Source organism: Meriones unguiculatus, chromosome 6 (assembly GCF_030254825.1).
Source record: "Meriones unguiculatus strain TT.TT164.6M chromosome 6, Bangor_MerUng_6.1, whole genome shotgun sequence".
Taxonomy (NCBI): domain Eukaryota; kingdom Metazoa; phylum Chordata; class Mammalia; order Rodentia; family Muridae; genus Meriones; species Meriones unguiculatus.
In genome coordinates, this window is record NC_083354.1 from 35,969,965 (window position 1) to 35,989,312 (window position 19,348).

General features: G+C 43.2%; 1 protein-coding gene across 14 annotated transcripts in view; it reads left to right on the plus strand.

Annotated features, from left to right (window-relative positions):
* Positions 1–19,348, plus strand: part of Rbms3 (RNA binding motif single stranded interacting protein 3) — a 1,270,324-nt gene that overhangs the window by 1,144,915 nt on the left and 106,061 nt on the right. For all 14 annotated transcript variants that reach the window (XM_060385100.1, XM_060385099.1, XM_060385093.1 and 11 more), the window contains one exon: positions 11,577–11,623. In XM_060385100.1, coding sequence (XP_060241083.1) covers positions 11,577–11,623 — 47 coding nt within the window. The remainder of the gene's footprint in view (positions 1–11,576; positions 11,624–19,348) is intronic.

The window sequence follows — 19,348 nt, forward strand, 5'->3', positions numbered from 1 at the left end:
ATGCTTACAGCTGGTCCTGAGCTGACACCAACACTCCTACAGTCTAGAGAGACGATGGAGCTCCCTAAGTCATCGAAATGAAACCTATTTCTTGACAGATAGCCACAGCTTCTTGTCTATTGGTGAAATCACCTCCTGGTCAATCTACGTTAGGGTTTCCTTTCCTCTATAGCCTTCCACAGTCAGGAGAAAACTGGGTAAAGGGGGAGAACTCTTGATAGGAGTGTCCCAGGAGCCACCTCTGTTGCTTATGTTCTGATTGGCTAGTATTTTTGATATAATTGTGCCCAAACTCTTTTATTTTATATCATTGTCAGCTAAAGGGTAATCTTCCTTTATCACTGCAGTGAGTGTCCCCATCTGCCCAGAGTGGAGGCCAGATTCTCATGGCCAACTGCAAGGAGAGTACTGCCCATCTTAACCGGGACAGTGCATCTCCACATGGTCTGGAGCCAGAAATGCTTCAGACCCGTTTTAAAACATGTCAGGAGAATGAGCACACAACCCACTGCTTCTTTATGTGTTCACAAAGAATTCATTTCCAGTGACTACTAGGACCAAATTAAAAACTACTAACCCAACTAGCAAGAGTGGTTGGCTAAAACGTAAATAAATAGACAAGATCAAAATTTTCTTTATTGCAACCTAGTATTTCAGTGAAGAAAATTACACATTGAAATAATAGCTACGCCTACCCACACCTCACATGGGCACACACACACACACACAGAGAGAGAGAGAGAGAGAGAGAAAGAGAACGAGAGAGAGAGAATTGTGAAATACACATATTTACAGCCTGATTCAACTCTAATTTAAACGTGAGTGGAGCAAATAAGAAGATGGTTAAGTTTCCACTACTCTGTGAGAGGTACTCAGATTTTGACATTTCCTTATGTTTTGTAGTGAGTGGCTTTTGGGTTTGTGTAAAGATTTTTATGGAGAAATAAATGCTTAGTCTAACATTAAAGAATATCATGCCCTCTCTCTAGATATTTAACTTAACTTTGTCTTTAAATAGTCCAGAAAGCATTCATTACTATTAATATTATTTCTCACTGACTCAAAACACTAGTCTTTTAGAAGATATTCCCAAGCTTGATGTTAATTGAATCAGCAAATACCCTTGATAGCAATCCTGTTGGAATTTACTTTCCCACCAAAAAAAAATATATATATATATATATATATATATATATATATCACATTTTGGTCACAGACACAATAAGAAACATGATAACTATATAAGAAATAATTGAAGCAAGTACTCAGATGTTTAGTGAAAAAAAAAAGGGCAAGATTTTATTACAAAGGAAACCAATAAAGTGATGTTTCTTGTTTTTGTCATGTTCATAATTCTCTGACAGAATTGATTTAAAAGCAATCTGCAAAGCCAGACAAATATTTTTCTCTAGTTGATGCTCTGAGGATATTTTCTCTTATTATGGAAATATTTAGAAAAATGATCTCCACAGTTTGGATATAAAAGTGAGCTGATGGAGTTAATATTGTTAATAATCAACTCTCAGACTCCAGGAATAATCACATTATATTGAGTGAAAAATTGAATTAAGTTTTGACGAGATTCAATGTAGTAATATCAAAGTTTGGAATGCCTAAACTATTCCAACTTAAAGAGTATGTGTTCAGTAAAACTTGCTGTTAGGGTGGGTTTTTTTCCCTCTCATTTTTGAGATTATATCATTTCCTCTTCCCCTTCTTTCCTCCAAACTCTCCCATATTCCCTCCTTTCTCTATTTCAAATTCATGGCCTCTTATTTCATTAATTGTTATTACATGCATATATGTATACCTACATACATACATTCCTAAGTATAACCTGCTCAGTCTGCATAATGCTACTTGCATTTGGTACTAGATAACCAATCGGTATGTTCTTCCCCGGGGAAAACTATTTCTCCCTCTTGGTGTATTTCTTAGTTGCCTGTGTTGTTTGTATGGGATTTAACATGGCTCCCCTACCCCGCCCCCTGCTTCTGTGCGCATCAGCATGACTGTTGTTGCCCTTGTTCAGCTCCTGTTTAGGGAGTCGTGTTGGTAAGACTTTATGGGCTTAGCTGACATAACCCCACCCAAATCCTCTGGCTCTTCCAGTCTTTTCACACCCCCTTCCACAATGACTCCTGAGGCATAAGTGCACGAGTTACTTTGTAGATGCTTCTGTTGGGACTGGGCTCCACAACTCTGTGTTTTGATTGGTTGTAGTTTTCTGTAATGGTCTTTGTCTGTTGCAGAGAGACCTTTCCTTCATGGAGGTGAAGGCTGCACTAGCCTGTTGGTATAAAAACAAATATTCAAAATGTAGTTAAGGATTGTTCTGGTTTCTTCAAGTGGTGGTTTAATGTTTGCCTTCCAGATCCACGACTTCAGCAGCCCTGGGTAGTTGGCTAGGTTTTCAGCACCAGGCACAGTTTTCCTCTCACTGAGTATTGAGTGGGTCTTAAGTCCAACTAGACAATTGTTGGTGACCGTGCCACTCCTGCACACTTAGAGCCATCATACCACACTGGCCTTCACTGTGGCTCAGGCTGTGGAACCTTCTGGCACCATGAAAGCTGCTGCACAGGAGGGAGGTTTTTCAGTCATTTTCAGCTCAGGGATTCCCTACGCCCTGAAGAAGCACATGCTGTCTTCATCAGTAAGGTCTTGCCTTCCACCTCTAGGGGACAACTAAAGGCGATGGCAACACCCTATCAATGTTTGGGAGTCTCTTGGACAATGTTTGGGAGTCTCTTACAGGGGCAGCCCACATGAGAAAATTCCATTTAAACTACTTATATACAGACTTGAATGTATTGTTGGCTTTTTTCATTTAGGTAGATAGCTAATAGTATAACTTTTCAGGCATTCTTACTTGAAGATATTAAGGTTCAATGCACTTTTACTAGCCAAGATACAGGCCTAGGAATATAATGAATATATACGAATAACCTCATCTTTGTATACACACACTCGCACACAGTCTCTCTGTCTCTTTCACACACACACACACACACACACACACACACACACACACAGAGCTAAGTTGGTTCATTTCATCACAGTCACCTTTAAGCAAAGCAGCTTGTTATGACAGGAACCCTGCACGATGTTGTCTGGTTTTGGTGATGGTTAAGAATGTGTTCTGTGCTACGGCTCTGTCACCCCTGTTTATTCAAAGCTACTGTTAACAAGATTCCTCTTCCTCGCTCTTAAGTACAAGCTGTGTGGTGGAATGCGCTCTGCATACTCTTTTAGAAGACAGGGCCAGGACAAAGTTGATGAGCTTAGTTCCAAGCACCCTGTCTCAAGACATTGAGTCATTACTCTAAATCCATTTATGATTGAGCAGAAATATCCTTTCAGATTTCAGTGAAGGTCAGTAGCCCTACCAGTCATACGAGGCAACATCATATACTCAGAATTATCTTTCTGCTTGAGCTGTACATTGTGTTTGTTTCTGTTTTTAATAAAAGTGAATGCAGGCTGACTTGACATCATGATGATCCACTTCAGCCACTACCTTCCTCTTTTGTTATCCTGAACCTTCACTAGCTCACCTGGTAGACACAGATGCAGGGACATGGCTATGTTAGTGTACATATTCATAGAAAGAAACGCTCTCATGGTCGTCTGTTCTTGTGTTCATACATTCTCAATTAGACGTCTTTACATGAACATGTCCTTTTAAAAGAAGACCAGGCCTTGTGGTACAGCCATTAAAGCTGCTCCAAATGCATGTCCATTATGGGCTACAGCATGAGCCCAAGGTAAGCTTCAAAAGGAGCCCCTCAAAATATAGTGAAAAATAGAGCTGGGCATTCAGATTGGTGGTGGAGGACTTACCTGCCTGGAATGTATAAAACACTAGGCTCCATTTTCAGCTCCAGGTCGAAACAGGAGTCTAGAGACAGCACAAGAGGTGACCAGGGTGCAGCTAAGTGGCTGGTGCCTGTGCCAGCCGCACTATCACAAACTGTAACACAAACACTACCACAAACTGTGGTGTAGCATTGTGAGGACACCACATGCTCAGGTCTTCTGAGAGCCAGCTCTGCTCTGCAAGTGCATACACACACACACACACACACACACACACACACACAGCAACAAACACACACACAAACACATGCTCTAAGTTCACGTAAAAATGTTTACTTTTTATGCGATAGAAATAAAATCTGCTGCCAATATAATGCTGTTGTAAATTTTTTACTTATGAAGTTATTAAAAACTAGAAATTAATGTATTTTATGTTTGTTCCACACGACACTAAGGTTTTAGTAACTTTGCACTCCATATCATAAATCATTCCTTAACACTGAAATATTAGATGTTTGGAAGGCTCTGAGACAATTCTTTTTCTTTGAAGGTCATATAATCGTAAAAGTCACAGGCTGGCAGAGAGGAAGAGGACTCAGAGAAAAAAGTTTAGAGAAAGGAAAATAAAACCAAACCATTACTAAAAGCCATGGAAATGACTCAGAAAGATGACAAATTACATAACTCACATTTTTAAAGAGAAAGGAGATGGATTATTAACTTGCCTATTCTGCATATAATGAAAAGGTAAAATTAATATCTGAAGTCCTTCTGGGTTGAGTGAGATGGCTCATCAGGCAAAGGTGCTTTCCTCCAAGCCTGGTGACCTGACTTTGATCCCCAGGACCCACTGGAGGGATAGAAGCAGAAAGACAAGTTCAAGGTCATCCCTGGCTACATGGCAAGTACAGGACCCTGCTGAACTGAGTGAGAGCCTCTCTCTGAAAAAGAATATCAACAATAATAACACTGCCTTGGGCTGGACAGGTGGCTCAGCAGAGAAAAGAATGCTTGCTGTTCTTGCAGAGGAGTAGAGTGTGGTTCCCAGCACCCATGTCAGGTGACTCACAACTTCCTGTAACTCCAGCTCATCTGGTGCCCTCTTCTGGCCACCATAGGCACCTGCATGCATGTGAACTCACACATAGACATACACATACACATTAAAAAAGAAACTTTAAAAATAGCAACAAAAAATATCTTTAGCTAGAAGTACACATGAGGAAAGAGTAACTATTATAAATGAAATTCTCTTGACTAGACGCTGGAAGAACCTGACCCTGCATTTTCACCCTTAGGAGTCTGATTTTCAGGGAGCTCAGTGTACATAATGATTTAAAACACAACTAGTGAATGACAGGAATCTGCTCGCTTCTGCTTTGTGACTTTGCTGCTAAGCGTGAACTAGTGTGCTGGTTAAGGTTTTGCCCCTCCCACTAACTTAGAACATAATTTTCCTGTGTGCAGCAAATTATGGTACAACATGCAGCAAATTATGGTACAACATGTCAACACACTGCCCTTATCTGAAAAGTATTTTAAGGTGAACTATTTGTCCTCACGGATTTGAAGGCAATGAGAGATGCACAGTGGTCACCCCCAAAGTCTGAGCGCAGCGCATGCTGGTGAGTCTCAGAGTGAGCAGTTAGTTTAAAATTGAAGGCCAGCAAACATGTGACCCATTATCAATTACTGACATGCCTTAGAAACAAACTTTAGTCTAACAGTTAATTATTTCTATCCTTCACAATATTCTCATCTGCATACGAACAGAAAGCCACAGATCCACTCCACTGGGAACCATAACCAGCCACACTGACAAGGGTTGATTTCCAACAGCACACAGATGGTTCTAGATGGAATGGCATGCATGTCACCAGCATGTCACCTGAAACCTGGAGAGAGAGAGGCTTAAACATAGGAACAGAATGTTGTTCTGGGTTCTTGAAAACACTTGGCTTTCACCATTGGCTACCAGTGTGACGCTGTGGCTTCTGAGTTGAGACACCATCAGCAATAAAGAACAAAAGACACAGCTCGGTATACATCATCCCCTGACTTCAACGAGGTGTAATCTGGATGACTGGGGCTCCTGAGGCTTTGCTTAGCCTCTTGGAATCATCCTTCTTACTGAACATGGGAAGGATTATGACAGGGAGCCCAGGAAGGCAGCATTTCTGTTATTAACCGGGTGGTCTGTAATTGTCTTTGACAGTACTGGATTAAAAAAGTATACACTTCAGAAAAGAGGCTGGCTTCAAGTACTGAGAGTTGTCCTCATGAGCCACTAGAAACAGGCGAACTCTCAGGAGAGATTGGATCACCATTCCAGTGAAATCACGTGTTAAAGAAATTGCTGGAAAACTTAGTAATATTGTCTAGACTTGGGATCTCTTCAACCATTTTTATAAATGTGGAGACATTGTCTGAATCATTTACCAGTAACTCCTTCACACCCTGCTCAAGAAGAACAGGATTAATATCTGTCTTCTGATCCTGCCAGGGTCGGCCAAGTCTTTGTCACCTTGAACTGAAGGCAAACCTTCGCCTGTACAACCTGGAAGACACAGCTAACTGTGAGCTCATGCCTACGTTGGTGAGCTCGGTCTGCTGAGCCCTCCAGATGTGGCTTTAGCTACTGCAAATGCTGCATCTGAGATTCAGAGAGCATGCTTAAGGGGAAACCCTTCTTATTTTAAAAGCCTCAGTAACTTGGCTTCTCACCACTGAAACGTTTTTATTTGATCGAATACCCTTTTCTAAAGCTTCTGAGCCCAATGTTATGTGATGACTAAAGATAGCAATTATGAATGTAAGTCTCTATATTATGGTAATTTAGCATCAAAGGTAATCGGTGTATTGAGTCCTCTGGCTGCCCATGTCGTCGTAGGGAAAACACTTAGGTTAAGGATTAGGTGTGCACAGCCTAGAAGTGGCATGAGACCATGAATATTACAGCAAGCATTTCCAGGAAGAAAAGCTGAGGGCTGGTCTCCAGGTCTCCTGTCTGAATCAAACGAGGAAGCCATGCCAGCCAAGCGCAACATCAACCGGCTGAGCTATTTCTGGAATTGCTGGCATATCCTGGCTACCCTAGCTTCTCAAGACCTCCAGAGCATCCCCTACAATGGCTAAGCTTTAGTGGTAGCTTCCAGGTAGCATCAACCAAACCCGGGACCTAGAAGAATCTGGATCGATCACCCAGGCACCTCTGCTCTGTTAGCTGCTCAGGCTCACCCACTGCAGCCTCAGAATTCTGTGTTTTCCACACTTGGGCACCATGTCACAGTGGCTTGAGCACTATGTCTGCTACATCATGGACTGTGAAACACCATCGGTTACAGATGAACTGCTGTTGTATTCTTTTAAACACCACTAAAAAGAGAGAAAGATGACTTGACAAACTACAAAATGCCAGCAGTTATTAGGGGAATCCTGATTTCACAGATGTAAAGATGTGAGAAAAACAAAACTGTGTCTTCGAATCTGTGAAGTTCAGACGTTTAGACTAAGATTAAAAACAGACTCCCTGTGTTAGTGACTTCACTCATCGTTGTGACTAAATCCCTGCCAAAAAGCAACATAGGGGAAGAAGGATTTACTTTACATCACAGTTTGAAACGGCAGTCCAGGAACTGGAGAGAGAGCTTGGCAGTTAAAGGAACTGGGTGCTCCTACAGAGGACCTGGGTTCCGTCCACCCACATGGTGACTCACAACTGCCTGTAACTCCAGTTCCAGAGGATTTGATCTATTTTCTGACCTCTGTGCACACTGCACATGCATGATGTATTTACACCCATGGAACAGACAACACACTCCACAGAAAAATAAAAATATGCTTGTTTTGTCCCGTTTCTCATTGAACCGCCAAGCTCTTCCTGGAAGAGCTCAGACATTATCAGCTTTCCATCCTGTGATCCCTTCACATTTGTTTTCTCTTGTCCTTCCCTGTTGCTATATAAGGCAGACATCCTCTGGCAGGAACGTTTTTTACAAGAAGCCAAGAAGCAGAAATTCAGTAATGACATCATGCCTAAAACAACAGCTTGGCGCCTTCTCAGCTTGATTCTATCAGACACAAAGAACTCATTTCTCCTGGCTCTCTGGCAGCATTGGCTACCTTGAAAGTGATAAATCTGCAATATTGCTTTCGCCTGATTCTTGATAGTCCTCTTGAAGGAGTCCAGGCGATGCTTAGCAGCTGTTCCTGCCCCATAGGAGGGCTTACTGATCTCCCTCTTCATCTCCTTCCTCCAGAGGCACGACCACAACTCAGCTCTGGCTGGCTGCTTGCTTCCTTTTGGTGCTGAAAAGTCTCCAGGCCTAGTAGTCACATTCTTTCCCTGATGTCTGCCACCAGCCAAGGGCTTTACAAGTTTAGCTGAGTCCACCTCAGATTTTTCAAAAGGAAGTTATGCTGGTAAAGTCAGGACTCTAAAGGATACTCTCAGTTTTTGTTTGAAAACCTACATTTCAGTGAGGTGTCATCCAGTGTTCCCTCAAAGTCTGCTTTGCTCACAAATTTCTTGAACAGGCATTTATCTATTCCACAACACTTAATTTTCTAAAGTGGTATATGTAGGGTGTATTTTCTAACGGTTTTTAAATGTTGTCACAGGAGCCTACTGGTCTCAGGATTGCTTCTCTGTGACCCATCTGGTTAGGAGACACCGTGTGTCCAAATAAACCTAGGAAAAGACAAAAAAAAATTGCCAGCCATCTTCTTTGTTTTGGAATAGTCTCAGTGTCTCTCTTCACACAAGAAAGTGTCTCAGCTGCTTATTCTGAAGCAGACATGCGTATGTGAATGCTGTGTGCTGTGTATAACTGTAACCTGTTGATGTAACCCACTAAATTACTTAGACCTGACCAGCCAACACCCAGCTTCTAAGTCAGTCTTCTGGCTTGTTTCAGAGAATCTCCCAATCTTATTAAAAATAAAGCTACCTTCACTTCTGGCCTGGTAGTATATGCCTGAGGCAGGAGGATTACAAGTTCTGGGCCAGCCTGAACATTATAGCAAAACTCTCTAAAACAACAATGATACTGTATCCAATAAAGAGTTTGTTTTTTTCTAAAATATTTACCGCTCATCAATTTTTGAACCTACAAGTCCGAGAAATGCCCTATTATGGCTGAAATACTAAGGCAAGAGCTTAGCTGTTGCTAAGAAGAGATATAAGTACACAATTTTGTTTAAAATAAATTATGCCACTAATATACAACTAATGTGAGCCAGAAATGTAGACAACTCTTGGGAACATAACAAGCCATTTTTTGAAAGTAGTCAATAGGATTAAACATCACTTCTTCACATATCTGGTGTGACAGTTTCATTTTGTTCCAAGATATTTTACGTTATGTTTCTCCCTGTGACTCAGGAGTTTGTCAACATGCCATCATAGTCGGCGATTACACAATAGTAATTTCATGCCTCTGGCTTTGTCTAAAGGGGGCTAGACAGAGCAGCGAAATCAATTTCTTCCCCGTCTTTGTGGGAAGAGACAAAGGGAAATTGAATGCAGAATCTGCGTTAAGAGCGTGTGAGCATTATAACTCAGCAATCTGTCACGCTCAAGGTGAGCCTCAGGTGCAGACAAGCACTGCATCTGGACGGGGACACCCAGCCGACACTGGTCAAAAAAACGAAATCCCTTTGTTTAACCCTTGCCTTCCTTGGTTACCTCCTCCGTTCCAAAGGTACTCAGTGTCAGAATCCTGAAGTAGGTGACAGCTTCACCTGAGATGCTGCCCACCTCTTTGCCCCAGGCACCCCTCTCCTGCTGCAGCAGCTGGCTGTTCCGGATGGCACTCTTCTGATGCCCATGCAAGAGGATGGGGGGATTGTTTGTCACTTTAGGTAACGTCCTAAGGTGTGTCCGTCATACAGGACGTTCCCCCTCCCCCCCATAGCTTAGGGTGCTTGGTAAACTTCCTTAGTGAAGACCCCCCAGGCACTTCTGCTGACTTGTAAAAGATTCTCGGTCTGTTTGTGAGCTTCATGGCGGTTTTTGGATTCTCTCTTCCCATCGCCCATGACCTTAAGCTCAAGCTTTAGTCCCTCACGCCAGTCTAAATAACACTCAAAGCGTCGCTTGTGAAAATCATAGGAGAAATGCGTGCTTGCAGGCAGCAATCACCAGCCCACAGAGCACGAGATAGCTGCTTTCAGTTGTGTGTTAAATCCAAAGAGTCTGATGGGGAAACTGGAAAGCTCTTTCATTTCTTTAACTTTTTTTCTGCTTTTCTTCTACCTTGAGAAATCCTAGAAGCTCATTCACTTATACTTCTAATCTCCTTATTTTATGTAATTATGGAGTCATGGAAAGTTATAAAATCTTTACAACCTATACATACCAACTTTCCTATATATATCCCACTGTTTACTTTTATATAATTGTGGCAGATTTTCAAAGACAGAAAAAAATCACACTGATAGGATTCTGTTAGTAATTTCAAAATAAAAACAAAAATAGCACCCTAAAGATAACCTGAGCTGTTTTAAACTCCTTTCTACATTTTATTTCTATTGACAAGTACTAACAGGGGGTCCTGGGAGACCCAAAGTTAACTGTCTACACAGCACAGAGAAGGTTCTGCTCTCCTGGTAAAGATAGTGCCATGAGCGCTACGCCATGTAATTGATGGTAGTCATACTGCCTCTGACTTCTATATAGCACGTTGAGTAGGGGAGATTTGGCTTTCTTGCTAATGAGCGTCTATCATACAGGATAAAGCCCCTGTACCTTCTGATGGCTTAGGGTGCCTGGTAAACTTCCTTAGTGGAAGGCAGATTTACAGATCCACAAACAGTCACAGATAGTGCCTTCCTTTTCTTTTATAACAGCTAAGGGTCCAGAGAGAAAGAGTCTTGGGTAGCCCTTAGCCCAAGTCTAACATAGGTTTGTGACCTTGAGCAAGCCACTGACCTCAACAAGTTTCAGTGCCTTTGTTGATGGAACAGAGAGAGACTTCTTCTGCCTACTTCATGGAGCTGTCTTGAGGCTCAGAGTCTCATGGCAGATAAAGGGACAGGAAGGCTGGCTATGGAGTGGCCACAGTAAAGCTTATTTGCATTTCTGAAACTTGCCAGTTATAGACATGGGGTTTTTTGTTTGTTTGTTTTGTGTGTGTGTACTTAATACTTTACAAGCAGAATAAGACTTCTTCTTCATTATCCACATGGCCTAGAATTTTCCACCCTGAATAAATGACCTCCCCCTATTTTCCCACTTTTAGCAGGACAGGAAGTATCAGTGCATCAGACAAGCTCTTTATAACCCATTACCCATAGACCTCCGAGGTATAAAACTCTCTTAAAGTAGATACGTCTTAATACCTTTTCTCTCAGGTTAGATGCATTTCAAGAACCTGTTGTTTTAATCGGGGCTACAGGTGCCTTCTTTTTTTCCATAGCCTGATATATAGCTGCTCCTGTCACTACCAAAAGAGCTACAGCCTACCAAATTAGACAGCAATGGTTTATGAAGTAAAGATGGAAATCAATCAAGCTTTATCATCACTTGGTCTATGCGAATCATATTATATACACTCCCATCTCTCTGGTGGATTCTGGTTGAAGATAGTGAAACTTGTCCCATCAGGCAAGAAAGGTAAAGAAACATATAAAAGGGGGAAACCTTAAATCAAGAACACAAAGTTTTTTGAACTGAATGTTTTGTATTATTAGCTTAATGTTTATAATAAAAATGTTGAGATATATTTTTTTTTTTATTCTTCTCCCCTTCTATGCAGGCTGGCATGGCTTTGACCTATGACCCCACAGCTGCCATACAGAATGGGTAAGTAGGCCCCATTTTTTTTCTGTTCTTCATTTTAATTTCTGTAAGTAGTTTATGGCCTTTGAATCCCTATCAAAGAAAATGCCCATATATGGTTTTCTTTTGTGTATGGTCTGCTAGTAAAACATTTCCTGCCATTGGCACTTTCTTCTCAGAAATGTCTAAGTCTTTCTCTTAGCTTATCTTATTGTCCTCTTGTACCTCAAAACTAGTATGAGAGGAAGAACAGATGTGAAGGAAACATCAGCATTAGTCTGTGTCTCCAGGACCTGAGTTGCCCAGCTGTCTCCATTGAGGTCAGCTCTGAGTCATACATAGTGTCTGGCCACATGCATTTCGGCAACAGAGTTAGGGTCATGGTGAGACTTGTTCAGGTATCTTCACACTTCACTTGAATCTGTGTCTGGCAACATGTAACCTCTTATTTAGCTTCAAACCCTGCCTCCAAAAACCAGCACTGTTAAGACACCTGATATGGTCTCTGAAACAGTTCTGTAATTAGCTTTTTTTCTCTCTCTCTTGTGCTTCCCTTTACTTGGCTTTGCCTGACTTGCCATTGGCCCTGAGTATTTTCTAGCTGTCTGTTTTCATTCCAGAATTTGAGTAGGAGCAGTGATCTCGGTCTATTTGGGTTTTGTCTGTGGAGTTCCTACTGCTAGAGATGGAATGAGTATAATTATCTTACGGTTAGTTGTCCTTCAGCAGTTTATTCGCAGTTGTGATCACTGCTGTTTAGATCAATAACCCTTTTGCCAGACCACATAGGAGTGAAATTTAGGTGTTGTAGCAGCTTACTCATAAACTTAAATACATAGCTGCAAAATTATAGGTGCCATCCACAGGATGGCAGGGGCACGGTCTCAAGATGACATTAGTACTCACTTCCAAAAAGCCTGCTCTTTCTGACTTCCCCAGCTCAGCTGTTCACACAGCTACGGTAGAGTGCTTTGATTCTAGATCACAACTCAGAGCTCACGCCTGAACAGCAGAAGTGCTTTGTTTCATGCGCTATGCTACGCGATTTGAGTGAGGGCTAATGTTCCCATTTTTCAAATAATTAATCATTAGGTCTGCCAGAGGTGGAGATGAGAACCAAATGCCATATCTTACTCTTAGTTTCACTCTTTGGAGAGCCTCCATCTGGGGCCGAAGAAAAGACAGAACTGCAGGCATGATGCTGGAATTCCAGGGCTCAGGGGACAGGTGGAGCTCTGAGCTCAAGGCCAGCCTGGTCTGCAGAGGAAGTGCCAGGACAGCCAAAGAAATGGTCTCAAAACCCAAGAAGAAGAAGATGACAAAGAGAGAGAAAGAAGGAAAGAAAGACAGACAGGAAGGAAGGAAGGAAGGAAGGAAGGAAGGAAGGAAGGAAAGAAGGAAGGAAGGAAGGAAGGAAGGAAGGAAGGAAGGAAGGAAGGAAGAAAGGAAGGAAGGAAGGAAGGGTGTGTACTATGGCTGTGGTGGAATTTGGCATGGCATCTGGAGGGGCATCAGGGAGATGCTTTCTGTGGACATAGGCAGCCTGAGCAGAAGGGTCTGCATAGGTAGCTACCAGCCTGTTTTCAAGAACAGAAGTTTCTCATTGGGCAACTGTGCAGGTACAGAACGTTATGCCAGCGCTAATATGAAAGTTTAAAATTTGCCTTTTCATTATGGTATGGCATAAATAATGACGAAGTCCTTGAAGCAGGAAGATCTTGTAAATGAGGGAAATCATTGAAGAGAGATTAAAATAGCCAAAGGCCAAGGTGAGAACTCCCTCAGTAAAATGCTTGTCTTGTCGGCATGAGGATCTGAGTTTGAGTACCAAACCAACATTAAGGAAAAGCTGAGCATGGTGGTTTGTAGCTCTCAGCCCAGTGCTGCACTAGTAGAGACAGATAGGTTTCTGGGGTGAAGCGGCCAGCCAGCCTAACATACATGGCTACTTCCAGACCACTGAGAGACCCTGTTGTAAGAAACAAGGAGGGTAGTGTCCCTTGGACTGACAGTTGAGGCTTACCTCTGACCCTCACACAGAAGCAAACCAACACGCATACATGTGTATATCAGTACTCACAACATGTACATGGAGGTAAGAGAGACGATGAGAGTTTGTTCTAGCAAGCTTGATATATAAGTGGAAGAGAGAAGCAGGGATGGGCGGTCAGAAGGGACCGTCTATCTAAAGTGTTCCATGTGGAGTCCTCTGCTGAGGGCTGTACCACGGTGAAGAGCAGAGCCAGGTCCCGCGCTTGCTTTGCTGCTGCCCTCTGTTGTAGTAACAGAAACTGATGCTAGAAACCTGCCATCAGCCCAGAACCTTCTCTGGATCCCTCATCTTTCCTGCGCTTTTCGTCTTGTCTCTCAGAGATTGTTTGTTGTTTGTTTGTTTGTTTTTTACACTGGTCCTTCCTCCTGCTGAGTCTCACCCACTCTCATTCTTCTGAAATTCAGGCCTTTATACTCTGCATTCATGGCTAGCTGTGGACTCTGCCATTGTGTTTCCAGATGCTTCTTAGGTATACTCATCAGGTATCATCCCATTTCCTGACTAGGCAGACAAATTTTCCATGTGTTTCTCCTGTCTTGAGTTAAGAATGGAATTTAGTGGGCCAGGATGGGTAAAGCACTTTCTGTGCAAGTCGGACGACCTGAGCCTTTTGATCTGATTCCAATCCCTGAGACATAAATAACAAGTCAAGACCCATGTAAAAAACCAGATGCAGTGACATGTTTCAGTAATCCCAGCACTTCTACAGTGAGCTTAGAATTGGAGACAAGAGTGTAACCTCAAAGCTTGTGGGTCAGGTAACCTGGGGTACACAATTCTCCAGCAGACACAAGAAGAAAGGGCCTGTCTCAACAAGGTGAAAGGTGAAACCAACTCCTGACAGTAGTTCTCCGACCGCCCCCCACACATACACACACACTCACACAAACACACTCACATATACACATACACACACACACACACACATACACTCAGTCACACACATACATGCACACACACACATACACACACATATACACACATGCAAACACACATACACACTCACAGGCAGACACACACTCACACATGTACATGCACACACACACACAAAGTGAAATGTATCAGACTGCTCTTCACTGTCATGTTAGTTACAAGAAGAAAGGAGCTTTATATGCTGCAGTGAAACTGAAAGTACAAAGACTGTAGCAAAATAACCTTTTTCTTTGGCTTCTTCTGATAGATCACATTTCAATGCTTTGCCCATCTTTAGTTTTACTGGATTCTATGGTAACTCCCTAATAATAAGTCACTGGTAGAACAGCCATTTTACCAAATGGCCAAGTATAATACCAAAATCTACTATCATCTACTATCTCAGCAAACCTCCCCTCAGGTAAATATCAGCCCCTCTTGGGGGTGTAGAGCTTGCTGGATCCCCTACTCATCATAGAGAATCTGTGACAACGTCCAGGGTTAAGGCCAGTTACACCAGGTGGAAAGAGCCTAACAGAGGGAGAGGTTCACGGTGAGAGGGAGGAAGCTCTTCCCACAGCATGGACACGTCATGGTGGGACCCAGAGACGGAGGTCCAGTCTCTCCACTCCTGGAGAGACACGGAGTACCACGTAGTGCCGGGCTGGGAGAATTTAACAGCAGCCCTTCTTGGTTTGATTTAAAGGACCTTCCTATTCATAAAACTATCATAAAACTTCCTATTCATAAAACTTTTTGAGAAAAAAGTTTTACTGCATCTTGGCTCTAATAGACATGAGATTCATAGTTATAATAGATGAAGTAAAAACAATGCTGCAGTAGAGGTATACGTATTAAGATATATTAAGATATATGCTTACATTCACTTTTCAAAAGTTTTATTTTATTTTTAAGTGTGTGTGGGGGTGTGTGTGCATGTGTGTGCGTGTGCCCACAGAGTCCAGAGAGTGGCCAATCCTCAGGAACTGAAGTTACACGGGGTGCTGAGCCACTGGAGGTGGGCCTTGGGAGTTCAACTTGGAACTTCTGCAGGAGCAAAAGCATTCTTAACTGCTCAGCTGCTTCTTCGGCCCAATCTTCAATTTTCTATGCACAAACTATTAAGAGGGTAGCACACACAAGGTGGACCCTCTTCTCTGTGAAGATCCAGGGCTATATTAGGACATATGTGAGGAAGGTGAATTTAATTTTCACCACTCCCCTGATTGCATGTATTTTTTCAGAGATGAAAGTTGATTGCGCCGGATCTCACAGGAGAAGCAGTTGTGCTCTGAGGAGGGGTAGAGAGAACAATGGCACTCCAGCACGAGCTGTTCTCTTGCCAAGTCCTCCACTTTGTAGAAAAGGATGTGTTTGATGGTCCTCTGACGTCTAGTAAACACACGCTAAGCCGAAGGTTTTTCTGAGTATAATGTGGGGCTGGATTCGAATGGTTTCTTCATTGCTGGGACCAAATCCCTAAAAAGCAGTTTTAAGTGTGTGTGGGGGCGGGGCTCTGTTTAGGCCCATGGTTGATGGTGCAGGCCAGATGGTAGAGGAGGAAGGGCAGTGGGGGTGATGGGAGTGGCTTTTGACTGTGGTAGCCAGAGAGTGCGGGTCACGTAGGCCCAGATCAGGAAGCAAAGAACAGCCTTGGATGCAGAAACGGACCGAAAACAGGAGACCTACTTCCTGAGAGCCATTTCCTGGATTCAGAATCTTCCTCTCAGAACTATAGCATCAGCTGGAAGAGTGAGTGCTCAACTCCATGGGCCCGGCAGGGGGCGCACTGCACATTCAAACCACTACAGTAGCTAAAACCGAGAAGAGTTAAGCAGTGCGGACATGGGGCTGTTAATTCCTTAACTCACAACCTCTGTGGTTGCTTGCGCAAGACCTGCACAGCATCAAGCCGCTCAGCGTTCTAGCACGGAGGAAGGAGGCCTCACGAAGCCTCACTTCCACCTGAGGCAGCCGAGTTCTGCTGGGCGAGGGGGTCAGTTTCCCTCCACAGTGTGGGTTGGCCATGTCCCGCCGGATGGCCCTTCACCCGTGCGCGAACAGGCAGTACTAGCACTTCTCAGCAAGTTGTAGAAATAGAAATAATAAATGACATAAAAAGGAAGAGGACGTGAAATTGCAAGGGGCTTTGGGAAGAGCTGGACGGTGGGTGTGACCTCAGCTGTAAATGACCACACCTGTGGAGGCCTGCAGCTGCACGGGCTCCCGCGCTGTGCAACTGGAATGAAGATTCCGCTTAGCGTGCGTTAGCCTGTGCCCGTGGAATTCTGGGGCAGCGAGACATTGCTGTTGGCAATTAGTCACTGCGACATGCCACCTCTGTCCGTCTGACTCCCTCCAGGTTACTGCTTCAAGTCAGCTCAGTGTCACTTTCAAGTAAGAGTTGGGGGTGAAAGGGCCAAAGTCATAACTGAAAAGGGACATCTGACTAACTTCTCTCTTAGCAAGGTTCAGCCTAGCAAATAAAAATGACCGTTCTCCCCCGATCCGTTGTGATTCACGATTTCTGTCACCCATTTCCTTTTTGTTTTTCCTAGCAATCCATTACAAGGTCCCATCGCTTTCACATGGGAGTTGGGTGGGTGAGGAAACAAGCCTTCCCACCACTTCCCACCTTCCCGAGCACATCTGTCCGAGCTCCCTTCCCCACCATGAGTTCTATAAGGGCTCTCCGGGGGTTTTATTGGACTGAGATGTATCCCTGTGGGGGATGAGAAGAGAATCTTTCCCGTAGCGCTCTTGGCCAGTTGTTCTCTATGGGCATTTGATACTGAGTGCTACGGAAACGTTGCCTTATGACTCCGAGAAAGAAACGAATGGGAAAACTATGTTGGTATTACAGTAAAAATGACCCAAAACTTATTAATCTTATCCTGTTGGTTACCCTGAGGATAGTATTCATGATTCCAGCTCTAACAATATTGCCTGTGGACATGAAACACAAGCTCTTACTGTTTATTTTGGTGTGCAAATAGGATTTTGTATGTTTTCTTTATGGTAAAAACATCCCGCCCTGTGGGTATTGATATGTCCGTGTTTTATTGCCAGTGAAATAAGATTTTACTATATTACTGCTGACTGCAAATCCTCGGGAGATGGCTTTTCTTTAGGCAAACTGATATCCTATTAGTGACCCCACACTCTCATTTTCCTGGGCTTAGGAAGGATACTTGTCTTTCCTGCCTTTAATTCCAGAAAACTCAGGAACTCCTCACTCTCCTTAAAAGCACACAGGTGGGGGTAAGGAGATGGCTCAGTGGGCAAGGTGCCTGCAGTGCACAAGGGGGGTCCTGATCCCCACAACCCACATGAACTGGATGCTAGAGTGTCCGTGTGTGATTCCAGCACTCCTACAGGAAGATGAGAGGTGGAGACAGCAGAGCCCCTGGGGTTCAGGGGTGGGCCAGCCTGGTCTGGGCAGCAGCAAAGTGAAAGACCTTGTCTCAAAAGCAAAGGGGGAAATGACCAACATTTGGGTTTGTCCCATGAACTCCACAAGGGTCATTCACAGGGCGAGCAGCTCAGTGCACACAGAGATAAAGAGGTTTTCAATGGGTAGCTTAGTTGTATAGATTGTACCTAGTTTTCTCTTAGGCCTTCATCGTTTAGTGTTCAGTTCACAGGAAATCTCATCCACGTACTCACCCCAAGGTGCCAACTCTACCAACATTTCAAGTGAGAGGATTTGTGGGTAAGATTTGCCCCCAGACATTGCAGAGTGACTTGTAGGATTCCAGAACTTTCCAATGGCTGTCAGCAGCATGTGGTTGTCTCCAGATCCTGTCAGAGGACAGAAAAAAAAAAAAACTGTCCCAAGTTTACAACACTCAGATGTACAAAGAAGGCATTTGTTGAATAGCAATCATGACCCTACGTGTATGTCTGTGTGTGTATTTGTGTTTATATGTGTGTATCTGTGTTTGTATTTCTGTGTCTGAGTATGTATGTATGTATGTATGTATGTGTATATATATGTATGTGTATGTATGGTGTGCATGTATATATGGCTCTGGACAGATGGCTCAGAACCCTATATGCTCTCCCAGAGGACCTGAGTTCAGGTTCCAACACCCACATGACTGCTCAAAACCATCTGTAACTCCAGTTACAGCGGATCTGATCCTCTCTTCTGGCCTCTCAGTCCCTACATACATGTGGTAACACACACTGATGTAGGGGAACACTTACACAGGTAGCATAACCAACAAATCTTTAAAGATCACTAAACAGTAAAACAAATCTCTTTAAGAGAATAAACTACTTCGGCTAAACAGTTTGCTCAGGCATCCATTCCCAGAGTTTTGTGACATCACTCACCAGTCATGATGCATGAGTTACCACATGCAAATTACAAAGGCACACACGTGCCTCTAGCTTTGCCACGACAGCTGCAAGTTGGTTTGATTTCCTGATAGTTGTTCCCTAGTACAAAACACTTCCACTTGAAGAATTTTTTTGGATTTGTTTAAATAGATGCCTATGTGAAAGGGCTAGGCTTTGTTTCTGTGTTTGGTATATACATGTGTGCAAATATGTGTGTTTGGGATTACTTATACATGTGCATGTATCTATGTACTTACATGCCTGTGTGTGTGAATGTGTGTATGTGATGTGTCTCTATGCAGTATGGTGTATGTGTATGAATGTGTCTATGATATGTGTATGCAGGTACATTCATGTTTAGGCCAGAGTTCTACCTCAGATGCCATTCCCAGGAGATACTCACCATGGTTTATGACGCAGGCTCTCTCATGGCCAGCCTT